At 32.4% G+C, this 15,361-nt stretch overlaps 1 protein-coding gene across 1 annotated transcript in view; it reads left to right on the forward strand.

Moving 5' to 3' along the window:
- Positions 1-11,644: 11,644 nt before the first annotated feature.
- LOC140432651 (uncharacterized) overlaps positions 11,645-15,361 on the forward strand; it is a 36,007-nt gene continuing 32,290 nt past the window's right edge. Inside the window, exon 1 of the mRNA XM_072520687.1 lies at positions 11,645-11,955. Coding sequence (XP_072376788.1) covers positions 11,902-11,955 — 54 coding nt within the window. The 5' untranslated portion in view covers positions 11,645-11,901. The remainder of the gene's footprint in view (positions 11,956-15,361) is intronic.

Genomic DNA, 15,361 nt, shown 5'->3' on the forward strand with positions numbered 1-15,361 from the left:
TTGTTTTATAATAAGTTGTGTCTTAGCTTTAAGTGATTTGAACATGGTTTTATTTTCAGGTGTTTTATATCTTTTATATTTATTAAATGCAGTTTTACTTGCTCTAATAGCTGCTCCACACTCTGAGTTCCACCAAGGTACAGGAGTCTGATTATTCTTTGTCTTTTTTGATTTTCCAACGAATTGCTCAGCACTACTTATGATAATGCTATTCAAATTGTGTAAGGATTCATCAATGCTTTCAGCTATTTTACAGTTCGGCATTGAGTTGTCGATATAATTTTCGAATTTTAACCAATCAGCAGTTTCAGTTTTCCATCTGGGTATGAAAACGTCATGGGTCAGAGCCATAGAGTTTTTTATTACTATAGGATGGTGGTCGCTCCCATAAGTGTATTGTAAAACTTCCCAAAATAATCGAGGTGTGAGTGCAGGGTCACAAAGACTTAGATCAATTGCTGAAGAATTTCCGGTATTAATGTTAAATCTGGTTGGAGATCCGTCATTAAGAAAATTCAATTGAAAATCTGAAATTATATTTTCGACAATTTTTCCTCTAGCATTTGAATAAGAGGAGCCCCAAATAATATTATGGCTATTAAAATCTCCCACGATGATGCGAGAGGATGGTATTTGATTGAATAACTCCTTTAAATCGTTGTACGTTACTTGGCGACTGGAGGGTAAGTAAACGTTGCAAATAAAATACCTGTTTGATGATTGTATTTCCACGACTACAACTTCCAGATTTGTAGTCACTGGAAATTCTTTCGCCGATAGTGATTTTTTTACTAATGTGGCTACTCCGCCTGAAGAAAAATTATTATTTGTTATCCTGTCTTTGCGAAAACAGTCATATTGGTTGGAGTTATATTTTTTTGGGGGATTCAGATTAGTTTCCTGTAGGCATATTACATCAGGAGATTGTTCACCAATTAGATGATGGAGCATAGCAAGGCGATGGAAAAAACCATCAATATTCCACTGAAGTAGAGACTTGAATTTAATGTTGACTTAACTGAGATGTGTCACTTTCCGCTTCCGATGTCTCACTGTTAAGATAATTATAGATTTTTTTCCTTATGGACGTGAATTTACGTTTTATGGATCTTTCCTTTAAATGGGGATAAACTTGACTGAGCATATCGGACAAAGCTGATAGGTCTGTGGTATATTCTTTAATTGTGGTTATAGGATCTGTTGACCCCGTGATATTCATTAGGAGCATGTTAAGTTGATCAACGTTTAGAGGGAAAGGTAGAGGGTGATTTTCTATGAAGTTTTTAGCAGGGTCAAGTAAGAGAGAAAATGAGCATTCAGAAGTGCTTGCTGAACTAATTTTAGCTTTTTTAGATTTTGCTTGGACTTTAGGTGGTGGAAAAATGTTACATTCTTTTGAAGATGGATCTGCTTCAGGTGAAATAATTTCATCAAAGTTTCTTTTTGGTTGATTAATTATGTGACTGTCCTTATTTGATGCATCTACTTTGTTCGGTATCTCCGGGATATTAGAAATAGACATTTGTTCACACTGAGAAGGGTTTATGTCATTGGATACTTGCAAGGATATATTTGTTGCGCTGGATACCGATGCTTCATTGTTTTGGTTGGGGTTTAGTTGAGCTAGTGGTTCGGAGCACTGTGAAGCGATGTGTCCTGGCTTCTTGCATCTAAAGCAAACTAAACTGTCTTGAGAAATGAATATTCTATATGTCGTGTTGTCAAAAACAAGAGTAAATGACTCTGGTAGTGTTAGATTGTGTGGACTGATATAGATTTGTCTTCGAAAACTAAGGATGTGATTGTATTCAGGCATAGAAGCACTTATTTTGAGAAAGGTCATGGGGGAGACAGGAACTATGCCGATTTTTTGTAACTCATTGATAAGCAAGTCGTGCGGTATTGAAGGACACACGCCGGAGAGCACAAGTCGTTCCGCTGGTGTAACTAACCTTCTTGCTCTGACAATTTCACCTTGTATTTCTATTTGACCATGATTATTCATAAAATCGTCCACTATTTGTTTATTGGATAAATACATACATATGCGATTATTAGACAATCTAGAAGAGAAGATTATATTCTTCGGTTGAATTACATTTCCAAGTGGGAGAAGGTAGTCTTGAAGTTTGGTGTTTTCTAAGGCACTAAAGATAATTGCTTGGGACTTTAAAGGAAATTGCACTCTCGACGCTGCCGATGAGTATGACTGTGATGTGTTTATTTGTTTTTGATGGTCTTGTATTGTAGAACTGTTGTGTGATTCCATGTTTAAATTCATTTCAATAAACGTTTATGAAAAGTAAGTCCGACTCTGTACACCTGCTAAAACAGGTATATCGGTCTTTACTAAAAGCGGTTATTTGCTGGTAAAACTGGATTTGTTTATTGACAACAATAACAAATAATTGCAATTTGCTGATTTGAATGCTAATTTAACTGGATATTATGTAAAGAGTTTGTACACTTACAGTTTATTCCAATATATCACTAAGATTCACAATTTATAACTTACATTAAACTTTGTTAATGTTAAAAATATTCGGAGCCCACATTGAGTACAACATTATAGTTATCGATGCAGAACCGAACTTTTTCATGTGACTTTATTGTTTACGAATTCTTCGTAAGCTTCAATAACGTTTAATTACAGTAAGGTAATATATTTTTTTAAGATTTTAAACTAACTGGATCTTTTACAAATAGTAGTTTTACTGGTGTTTATGATTTACATTGGAATTACTTACAAGACTGTTTTTTTATTCAAAACTAGCGGACCCGGCGAACTTCGTACGGTTTAAAATTACATAATATATCAAAGTTCGATAAGCTCCTCTTTCGAGTCTGTAAAGTAAATCTGGGTAATGAAATGAGTTTGGTCGAGGTGCCAATAGCGACTTTACCAATTCCAATTTCTTACCACTAACTAACAACTGCTTCGAAAACACAATTATATTTTGATCTTATTACATAAATACTCGCATGTTATTTGTCAATTGGAACGTCTTTACATGCCGCCACAAATTGGCTGATGTTAGGCATGCATTTAGTTAGTCCGCGGAGTTTAATTAGGGAATAATTACTAAATAAGGAACAGTCTGACGATAGAATCATGGCTTCACCAAAAATGTATTTGTTTGTCACGAATCTTTTAAAGCTCTGTCCGGTAGCTGTAATGACCTCTTGTAGGACAACGTACATTCATCCTTGCGCTATTTTTGGTGATGTTGCAATTTGGTGTTTCATTCATTTGTATGTTTAATGGTACTTTCAAGGCAAAATGTGCAATTCGTACGCCTTCTAATAAAGTTGCAGACATTCCAGATGAAGCCAATCCTAGGCTACTGGAATCTGATCCTTAAAAATAATAATTAAATCCTTACAAATAATATTTTTTTGTCCATCCCGCAGTAGATATCAAGGATAAATTCCAGATCCAATATTCACAGCTTCTATTGCAGTTTTGTACGCAATCTTTTGTTGTTGACTCAATTGTAGAACATTTTTACGAATAAATATTTTTGGTGCGTCATAAATTTTCTTTCAAATATATATTAAGCTACATAAAAAACTGCATCTTGATAATAAACTGAAAAAAAATAAAAAAAAAAAAACAGATTAAACAATGAAATAGCATACTTTGGGTCAATTAATATTTTCAAATTTAAGATTTGATTTTATTATGTTTTATTTTATTGTATTCTATTTTATTCTAATTTATTTTATTTTAATTTTATTTTAATTTATTTTATTTTACTCTATTTTATTGTACTCCATGCTCTATTTTATTTTATTTTATATTATTTCGTTTTATTTTGTTTTATTTAATCCTATTTTATTTTACTTTATTTCATTTTATTCTAATTTCATTTTATTTTCTTCAATTTTATTGTATCTTGTTTTATTTTCTATTATTTTACTTTATTTTATTCTATTTGATTCTGTTTTATTCTACTTTATTCCATTTTGTGCTAATCTATTTACTTTATTTTATTTTAGTTTAAAGCTTTTTGTTTTTAGCTTTTAAATTTTTCAAAAATAGTTATTAGTTTTCTCAAGATTCGAAAAAAATAAATGCATTCAAAAAGCATTTGCCCGAAATTTTGCGCCTATGCTCTTAATTGTAAGTGTTTTTCCAGCTATACTAAATAATTACTTGAATCATAATTGACTCAGTTGGCGCGTAATTTTGGCGGCAAAAAATGTTGATGTTAACGAAATTAACCTCCAGATTCAACAGTTGTTACCAGTTGATCTGATATCTTTTAAATCAATCCACAGTATTTTTAATGAAGACGAAGCAGTTCTGTTAAATAAGTTAAACATAATATTAATCGTATAATAACCAAGCCACCGCAAAGCGTATATGTATAAATATATATTTACTTCCAGAAATCAACAGAAGAATGAAACTAGCTTGGACATCTTTTGGTAGAAATGCAGTTATATTCAAATCGAAGATGCCAATCCACCTGAACAAAAAAGCATTCAGTCAGTGTATACTACCAATCATGACATACGGCTGCGAAACTTAGACACTAAAGTCACTCAAGGGTCAATGGAGCGATGCATGCGATAGAATTACACTGTGGTATCCAAGAGGCCGCCTTTGAATTTTGGTGTTACAGAAGAATCCTACGAATATCATGGATTCAAAGAATGTCAAACGTGGAAGTAACTAGAAGGATAGGAAATGTGGCGGAAATAATATTAACTATCAAAAGACGAAAACTTGAGTACTTAGGACATGTGATGAGAGGGAAAAAATACACATTATTACAACTTATTATGCAAGGCAAAATCCGAGGAAAGCGAAATGTGGGAAGACGAAGAATATCCTGGCTTAAGAACTTAAGGGAATGGTTTGAATGAAGTAGTGCAGAACTTTTTAGAGCGGCAGTCAACAGAGTCCGTATAGCCATAATGATTTCCAACCTTCGATAGAAGATGTAACTTAAAGAAGAAGATTCAAGAGGCGTCGAGAGACCAAGAAGAGGTCCAAATTTTTGATAAAACTATGACATAAGGAAACAAGCCGGTATAACATGGCACAGAAAAAGTGAATTTTTGACAATTGTGGGCAGATATGAAGAATGAATATGTAAGAGAGGCTACACCATAATCGGTAGAATATGCTGAGAATGATGATGATGATGACGACGACGATATATATATATATATATATATATATATATATATATATATATATATATATAAGTATATATATATATACATATATATTATATATATATATATATATATATATATATATATATATATATATATATATATATGTATACATATATGTTGAAAAGCGCACACTATGAATTTTTCAGCGCACCATCGCACCATTACAATTGTTCACGAGCGCACCATTACAATTGTGTTAAAAAAACAAACTTATAGTTTACCACCATAAAGTTTTGTTTAAATAAACAGTCAATGCAATTTCTTGTGTACATTAATTTAGCACACAGTTCCAGATCTGCAAATATAATTTATTTCCCAATGACCTTGATACGTTTTTTCAACTAGTCTATATCACATGTAGAGATAAGATTGGTGTATCTTTTGAATTTGTGTAGTTTTATTACGAATGTTCCTTTCTAGGAATCGTACGAAACAATGTTTTTATAAATCGTTTAGAAGATATTTAATTAAGGATTAAGGGCAAAGACCCTACTGTTTACTTGGAATATGAAACGCAAATTTACTTTTAACGTCATTGACGTAATATTTTGCAAGGATCTGTAGCAAAAAGATATATAACTTTTGTGAATTTTACTCATTTAATTCAAAACATAAAAACTTCTATTGCAAAACATCTATTGCAAATAAAAATGTTAGAGAATTTAACAGCAGGAAATAAGGAATTAACTTTAATTCTTTTATTTTTTCTATCAGACAAATAGCCTAAAACAAAAGAGTCAAAGTCAATATAAATGATTGTATTTATAAAATACCTTTTGATTTCGAAAACTTTTATTTAGATTAAACATCTTCTTCTCACGCTCTCCATACCCTTTCAGGCGGAGGAGTGTCATTATGATTTATCATTTATCCATTTTCCACTCTCTTCTTTTCTTTGCTAATTTCTTCATCTCCTCTACGGTTTTTTCCTCTTTCCCTTCCATATTCTTCTATTTGGTCCATCCATTTTTTTCCTCGTCTGCTTCTTCTCCTCCTCGTTGATTTTCCCATTTCCATTATTCTCTATATTAGTCGGGTCTGATCCATTCTTACCACGTGACCATTTTATTTCATTTGTTTCTTTTTGATGTTTGCCAATATTGGTCCTTGACCAATGCTTTTTCTTATTTCTTCACTTCTCACTCTGTCCAGTATTCAGTTTTCACTAGCTTGTGATAATATTGGTAAATAATAGTATTGGTATATAATATAATGGTATTATAAATTGTCTTTTTTACTTCTTCAATTTCTTTATGCTCTAGTATTATTTTGTTAAGTGCATAAAACATTATATTTGCTTTCTTTTGCCTGTTTGCTATTTCGGTGTCCCTTTTTCCGTCATATGTTAACACTGTAATAAAATATTCAAATATGGTTACCTTTAGTAAAATACATTCCCTTGCACTTAATTTTGTTGTCTTGTTTCTCGTTAAATATCATTACTTTTCTTTTTTCTATATTTATTTCCCTTTTTACTTTGTCTATTTCCTACATCCATATTTTAATCAGTTTTTGCATTTTTTCTTTTGTATTTAACATGAAAACCACGTCGTCTGCATAGAGAATTTTACCGGATATAGGTTCGTATACCCTATACTTGTGTCAATATTGACTTACCTTTCTCGTCTTCTCTTTACTATTTTGTTTATTAAAATTATATATAAGAGCGGAAAGACTGTCTGCTTTTTTATCCCTTTCCCCATCTCCTTTGATTTCTTTCCTGATATCTCTACTTTCGCTTTAACCGTCTTATAGATGAATTTAGTTGCTGCTATTAGCTTTTATGATACCTATATCTAGGTTACGTTTACGCCAAAAATTTTTGTCATGGAAATCGACATTTTTTATAATTAAGAAACGCATGGGAAGTCAGTTAAATTTATTTTTGAAAATTTAATATCATTTTAAAATTAAATTTTTTGTGTGACAAAATAACGCACACGGCGTATACTAGAACAAAATGGTTTGTGCGCCGTGTGTGCTTCTCTGACGTATATATTTATGCAGTAAGGCAGGTACTTAGAGGCTGATACTTCTACTCCAACAATTATCAAAGCTAGACGAGGAACTATTTCTTGACGAACGTAATATAACATGGAGAAAGTGTTCTTGCAGGAATCTAAAAAAATTGTTTTTGATAAAACTCACAGAATCACTACAGAAGTTATTATGGAGTTAACAACAAAAGCTAAACTCGATATGTTTAAACTATTTGTCAAGGATGACCTCATCGATTTCATGGTTTATGAAGTAAACCGCTACGCTGAGCAAGTAATTATAAAAAAACAGATGAGTTAATAAATTAGGCAGTCCCGTCTGAATGAGTGGAGAGATACTAACGCTGCTGAAATGCACTTCTTTTTGGGTATACTTTTATGGATGAGTTTAGATAAAGAACCCTCTCTGTCGCATTATTAACTTCTACAATTTTCAAATCCAAGCAATGTTAAAGTTCATACTCCTGTGAAAAGATCTCAAAAGACACACCGAGATCTTTCTCCTTCAAAATTTCAAATCCAACTTAACTTGACCTCGACTTGACTCTCTGTACCAGCTCTCTGGCCTTCTTACTCCTCCAATCAGTTTGCGCAGCCGGCCAATCGGATTTTTTTTTGGTGACGCTTTTAACAAGAATATGAACCTTAACAACGTTTGGCTTTGTAAATTGTGGAACTTAAAACGTAAATATCAATTATTTAACTACGCAGTAAAATTTCTCCTAGATGTCGCAGAAACACAACACGAAATTCAAGGAATTTTATTTATAGCCAGGGGCGTACCAAATAAATCTTATACATTAAATATTCGATAATTATAAGGAATTTATACATGCTGCAACGGTTGACTGAAAACTGAATATTTCTCTGGCTAATATTTTTTATTATATAATTCAACAAACTCTAGTGCTTTATTTAATAGCTCAGTATTATTTACAATTTTCAAAATGGCAAGTTGCAAAACACTGAAACTGGAAACAATTTAATTCAACGGAAGAAATCGCGAGTTTAGGTAATTAATAATGATGTCCAATACTGGATAAAATACGATAACTTTGGACAAAGTTTCCGGATCTTAAAAACGTTCATCTTCGCAAAGTTCGTAAGAAAGGCGTTTCACCTTCCTCTGACGTTGTGTCTAAATTTAATTGTCTTTAAGTACTTACATAAAATTTATATTTTTTACTAAATTTTGTTAGGTCATCTCCGCTCGCAGCCTCTCGGGCCGAGGGGTCCCGTCGTCTCAAACCGGTGACCAGTAACATTTTGCCAGTCCTGCCACCCTGTAGTTACGTCACTGCTTGTATATTTAGTAGCATCCTTAACGTAATTTCTCAATCTGTTTTCTAAAATTTTTATACAGTTATTTTTATATAACTTGAAGCATATTTGTGGGGGAATATTACTTTATAGTTTTCACATAATGCTTATCAAAAAACCTGGCGGGGTACTGAGACACTTTGGTAACCTATCCATTGAGTTCTCCGATATGGTAGGTGTAGATGTCCTGAGTTGACCTTGGGTCTCTGAAAAACTAAAACAACTGATCGTGAATCACCAGAGGGTTGTAAGAAGTACCTACTGACTGATTAATCTTTTCTTATTTCTCGAAGAAGTGATCGACAATGAACAGAGGGTTGTAAGAAGTGGTCGTTTATCATTTGATATCTTCTTACCAGAAGAAGGGTTGTTATCTGTACGTGGTATTATATTTCCTGAAGAAATGAAAATAAACAAATATCACCAAGAACTCGATTTGTATTTACGACTACCTCATTATCCGACAAAAAATATATTATCATGAATATTTAAGAGCTCAAGTTCGGGTTGCTCCGATTTTCACATAAATCATGCGTTGAGAATAGTTTCAAGAGTAAAGATAAGGCTAGGCTAGGCTAGGCCGTGCTCGACAAATTTTATGAGACAAAGCTAAAATATTTTTTCGAGATTCAAAGTTTTTTTCTCAACCACAAATTTTAGTTCTTTATTTATATAAATACTTACTCGTAGGCTTCACTGTCGCCTACGAGATTGGCCCTTCCTTATGCCACTTAATATGTTGTCAAAGAGGGACATTTTAACGCGATATAAGTTCTACTGTCTTCAAAAACTTTCCACTGGATGGGTCGCTAAAATCACAGGCTTCCTTAGTTCCTCGTAATGGATCTCCTTGCTTTACTAGGAATAGAATAGCATCGATAATGCTGCGCAGTACCACCTTAAGTGAGACTCTTCTTGATGGATCTTGTTTTGGAGTTCAACATTCATACATCCCTTTCCTAAACAATATTCTAACGCTTTTCACGTACAAAAACAAAGTCTGTGGTTAGTTCATGTTTAGAAATTTTTTTATTTTTCAGTTTTTAGACAAGTTTTCTCCAATTAGCAAGTTCGTTTTCTTTAGCAAAGCAAACATTTGATTTGATGCTAAGTGTGAAAACAGCCTGCAGGGAATACAATATAGAGCTTCATTGCTTTCGCCATAGCCTAACCATGATCTCTTTACTTTTTCTCCATTTTTGAAAAATTTTAAAACACATCTTTGGTTAAATAAGGTCTTTTTTTGTTGCTATTAGTTAAATTTGGCTTAATAAGATTGTCAAAGCTCCTTCCATCACTACATCTCTCCATTTCTTTCTTGGTCTTATTCTCTTTTTTTGTCTTTAGGTAATCTTCAAGCAATATTCTTGACTAGCCTATTACCTTGCATTCTTTCTAGATGCCCGAGCTACTCTAGTCTACGTTTTTTCACCATTTTTGTTATTGTAGGGTTAGCATACAATTGGTACACGTCTTCTCCAATCTCCCTCTACTACTTTTCCACCAAATGTTCTGCGAAGTATCTTTCTTTCCCATGTTTTCAATGTGTTCTGTATGGTTTTGTTCATAGTCCATTTCTCGGCAGCGTATAGAATTGTGGGTCTAATTATAGTTTTGTATATTCTTATTTTTGTATTACGAGATATATCTTTGGCCTTAATTATTCTGCTCATGGCTCCAGTACACCTATTGCTCTTGATCAATCTCAGGTTGATTTCAGTTTCTTCCTTACATGTCTGATCAATGAGAGTACCTATTCACTAGTACCTATACCTCCAATTCTAGAACTGATCCATCCTCCACCTCTAATTTAAAGGATCCCCTGGATCCTTGATGTTGTTTATTCCTTTTTTAAACGAGATTTCCACTTACTTGGATTTATTAATACTAACTGTAAATCTTACTATTTTTCTGGCACTTGGAATTCTTTTAGCGTTTCAATTAATATGTTTTCGTCTATTGTATCGTAGGCGGCTTTGTAATCGATGAAAAGTACTTGTGTTGAAATGTTGTATTCATAGCAATTGATCAGGATTTGTTTTAGCATAAAAATTTGATCGGTTGTTGATCTTCCCTTGCAAAATCTTCATTGGTTTTCTCCTAGATTCTTCTCTACATATATTTCTTATAGTTTTTTAATTAGTATGGCAAGTATGCACTTTATACATATATTACCTCTAATAAGGATATTCCTGTATAGTTTGTGCATTCAGTTCTATCTCCCTTTGTGTGTATAGGAATTATAATGGACTTGTTCCATTCTTGAGAAATTTCTTCGGCATTCCACACTTAGCTCATTAAGTTGGTTTATGAATGCCTTTCTTCCATATTTTAAGTTCTCTGCCACAATGCCGCTCTTTCCGGGGCTTTTTTGATTTTTCATATCTTTTGGTATTTCAATTTCTTCTCTTGTGGACTTTGGTATTTCTTCTATTACTAATTGAGGTTTAGGAATAGTATAATTTTCTTCAGTAGTCACTCCGTCATTTAGCATCTCTTCGAGATATTCTTTCCACCTTTCACATATTTGGTCTTCGTCCACTATCAGGTTTCCTTGCTTATTTTTTATATTCATCGTTCTTACCTGATACACAGTTTTAATGTATTTTATCTCTTTGTAAAAATTTTTTATTTCATTTTTCTTCAATACGCTTTACTTTATCATCCATGACTCTTATTTTTCATAAAATTCATGTTTTACTTCTTTTCCTTTTTCTTCTGTTGGAGCGTGTATATTTATCAGCGATATCATGTTCTCTTTTCCTTTAATTCGAATTGCACACATTCTGTCAATGATTTTACTACGAATCGTTTTGCATGCTCCAAACTTCAATGTACGGCACTTAATGCTTTAGACTTAAAAGTAATGAAGAATGACGAATGCACAAATCAGAAAATTATTTCAAAATGTATGTTTTCACTGTACTAAATTATAAAAGTGCAGTAATATATTTTCATAAATTAAAACATGGCAACAAGAGTATAAATTCGCATCTTGTCTATTTACAGTGATCTCCAAAACAAAGAACCCTGACTACGCGTTAAGCCCTATATCTAAGTTAATTGTAAATATTTGAAATCCGTGTTTTTAAAAAATCTTTTAAGAAATGTCTCGTAATCGACCAGATTCAAATTTGAAATGATAGTTGAGTACATGCGAAAATATTTTGCCATACAGACATTATAATTACCACAGTGTAGTCCATCAATAGTTGTGTTTAGTAAAAATAACCAATAAATCCTGTACAAACGTCTTTGCTAAACAAAAGTGCTTCTTTTATCTTAGATAACGTACTTAATATCAGGAATATTCTGGTGTTTTTACAGTATACCTTGAAGATGCTCAAGCGATTCATGTTTTTGGATCGAACTTTCTTCTAGTGTACCATTAGTTATGCGATTACAATGGAATATGTGGATCATAGTAATTCTATTTGTTTTTTTATCTGTAAGTATCTTTAAAATTTTAATTAGTTAATACGAAAACTTATTATATATGAATTTATGGCTTTCGAAGGGGTTGTTTTGTCTTATAGACCTTTGCAAAGTGCGCTGAATGATTTTTTGTGTACACGCTACATTTTTGTTTTAGTACAAAGGGTTTTTACCTTATTAGTTTCTAAAGAGACTTGTTCCATGTAATGGCGAACATTTTCTCTGCAGTTGTAGACCATATATTAGGCTGTTTCCCCTCCATTTTTGCAGAATTGAATTTGCATTTTGCTCTGTTCACATAGGTAGTGAAAATATCTGAATAAACGCTGTTCATTTCTGAAGCTTTAAATATTTTGCATTTTACAGAAGGTTACAATATTCTTTTTGTCTGTCTGGTCTGGAACATTTTTTCAATATGCTGCCACTGACTATCTTTTAGTATTTTTAGGTATCTTCTACAATGTGGCTTTTGGGAAAACAATAAAAAGTTCTAGAACAATAAAATGAATCCTAGCTTCGTTTTTTAGAAAAAATATCAAAAATCACGTTATTCTTTATAGTCTGGTATCTGGCACCCGAAGATATTTTGTTGTACTTCTCCAATTGCTTGTAGACTGTTTAAAGTTCCAAACTGTTACGATGTCATTAGAATTTTTATTGATTTAAGCTTCAACCTCAAAGGATCATTGGCAAAGTACTCAAAGCACGTCAACTATTAATGAAAATATCATTCAAAAGCCTTACAACCCTGTGTTAGTTAGCAATAAAACGGCATTATAATTGAAAACTCAAGAAGACTTTGGACATTGAGGTGAAAAAATTCAATACCTATATTAAACAAGCGGCCTAGGAGAATACCTTTGAACTACTACGAAGATTGTAAGGAAAAAACTACCCTAAGAAAATTTTGGAATTAGTCTATGAAAAAAAAAAAAGAGCAAGAAAAAAGGCAACTAACCAGAGTACCACAAGACAAAACAAAAGTAAACCAACTTGCCTCACAACTAACGAGAGAGATTATGCAACTTAAAAATGAATTCATTAGCGAATTCCTGATACATTTGACAAATGATTTTAGTACAGAATACTCGCTACGGAAAACCACCAAGAGTTTAAAAAGATCAATTATGCAAATGCCTCCTATAAGAAGTAAACAAGGAGTTTGTGTGAAAAACAACGAACAAATTGCATTAGTATTTGCAAACTATCTCGAAAGTGTTTTTCAACTATATACAGGGTGAGTCATGAGGAACTTTACATACTTCTACCATATGTAGAGTCCCTCAGGAAGCATATCATGTGGCCACTAAAAAATGTCAACTCCTCTTCTTTATTAATTAACAGGGTGATTTGTGTAATTGACCATTTATTTCATTTTACTGTAGTGTTTATAAGGCTCATTTGATTTTTTTAATTTTTGCATGATACAGTACACTACTATCAAGCATTCGACTGGTATTAGCTAAACTAAAAAATTCCAGGACTGGCTTTGGAAAAATTAATTTAGGGATTCGTATTAAATATTACACCCTGTATATATATATATTTTTAAATACAATAAGTGATTTTCAAACTACATAAATAGCCAATGAAAACGACATATGCGACAATGTTGTCGCACTTTTATTAAATTTTTAGTGAACGATCAAATCTTACCAAAAATAGAACAACCATAATGAAGTATCAAATTATAAGGTAATTAATTTAAACAAATGTTATAAATTTCAAACATTTTAATTGAAATAATAAACTGAGTCACTGCACAACAAAAAACAGTAACTGCTAACAATAACGAAGAACAATTTAAAAAAAAAAACTAAAAATATGTACATAGTTATGATAAACCCATAAATTAGAACTGGAAAAGATACAATAATGGTAACAAAATAAAAATAATTCAAAATAGATTTTGGAAATGGAACCCTGCAGCCTGTACACATTTTTATTGCTGAATTGTTAATTGACGTATTAAATTACGGATACTCTGGGGATCGTTTCTAATAGTATTACAACAATGTATAATTCTATCAATTAATTGTTGTCGGTTATTAATATTCACTGCGTAAACTAGTTGCTTCAATCGTCCCCAAATATGGTAATCAACGGGATTGAAATCAGGGGATCTTGAAGGCCACGAAATAGGATCTGCACGTCCTATCCACCTGTTGCCATAAACATTATTGAGATGTTGTCTCACTGCCAGTAAAAAGTGTGGGGGTGCCCCATCATACTGAAAATACATCCCTCGGATAGCAACGTTCGCGTTGGCAAGCAAATTCGGCAAAATATTTTGTAGAAAGTTCAAATAGACCTGCCCTGTTAAAGGACCATCAAAAAAGTGAGGACCTACTAATTGGTTATTTATGACACCAATCCACACGTTAACCGAAAACCTTAACTGAGAACGACGTTCTCGAATAGCATGGGGATTTTCTTTTGCCCACACATGTAAATTTCGTGAATTATTTATCCTCTCTGGTAAATTGGGCTTCATCTGTAAATAGTTTCCTGTATAGCGTTGGTCGATTATTGTTAATTCATCTACAAAATTCCAACCTATCGATCTCATCTCCAGCATGTAGTCGCTGAACCATTTGAATGTGATATGGGTATAGATTATTTTTTTGTAAGATTCTACTTACTTTTGATTGAGTAACATTGAGTTCTCGACTTACTTGTCTGGTGCTTATTGTAGGGTTCATAGTAACGGCGTCCATAATGTCATTTTCCTGCGCTTCATCTACATGTCGCTCTGTTGTTCCACTAGGAAAAGTGCCATTTTCTCGCAAATAATTAAAAACTGACCCAAATGTTGGATGACTGGGAGTTCGACGATTAGGAAATCTCCTGCGATATTCCCTACTAGCAGCCCTACCATTCCCATTACAGAATCCATAAACAAATATTATGTCTGCATATTCTGTGGTCGAAAACTGATGTGGCATTTTGAACGAAAGTAACAAAAGCTCTACCAAAACTAACACAATGTACTTAACGTAGATATGACAGAAGAAATATGTATTCTTGTACACATAAATAACAATTGATAATGACAATAATGACAATGGGTATAAAATATCAAGAAACGTCAAACGGTCAACGCCAACCTTCATTTTAAACTTTTTTAGATTTATTTTTATTTAGTACAGTTGATGCAATGTATTATTATTTGACATAAAATTTTAATCATTTACAATCAACAAAAACTAACACATACAAGAGGTTTGACTTTTTAATCAATTTAATTTATTATTTATCGAAAATAATGCCCCAATACGATCTATGAGTAAAAATTTAAAATTGAAAAACAATTGATTCTATCGTAGAGATAATACAAAGTGACAGTAAAGATGTTAATTTTCTACGTATTAGATTATGTTGTAGGAACTCATTTTAATTAAAATGTTTGAAATTTATAA

Source organism: Diabrotica undecimpunctata, chromosome 1, assembly GCF_040954645.1.
Source record: "Diabrotica undecimpunctata isolate CICGRU chromosome 1, icDiaUnde3, whole genome shotgun sequence".
Classification (NCBI taxonomy): Eukaryota; Metazoa; Arthropoda; class Insecta; order Coleoptera; family Chrysomelidae; genus Diabrotica; species Diabrotica undecimpunctata.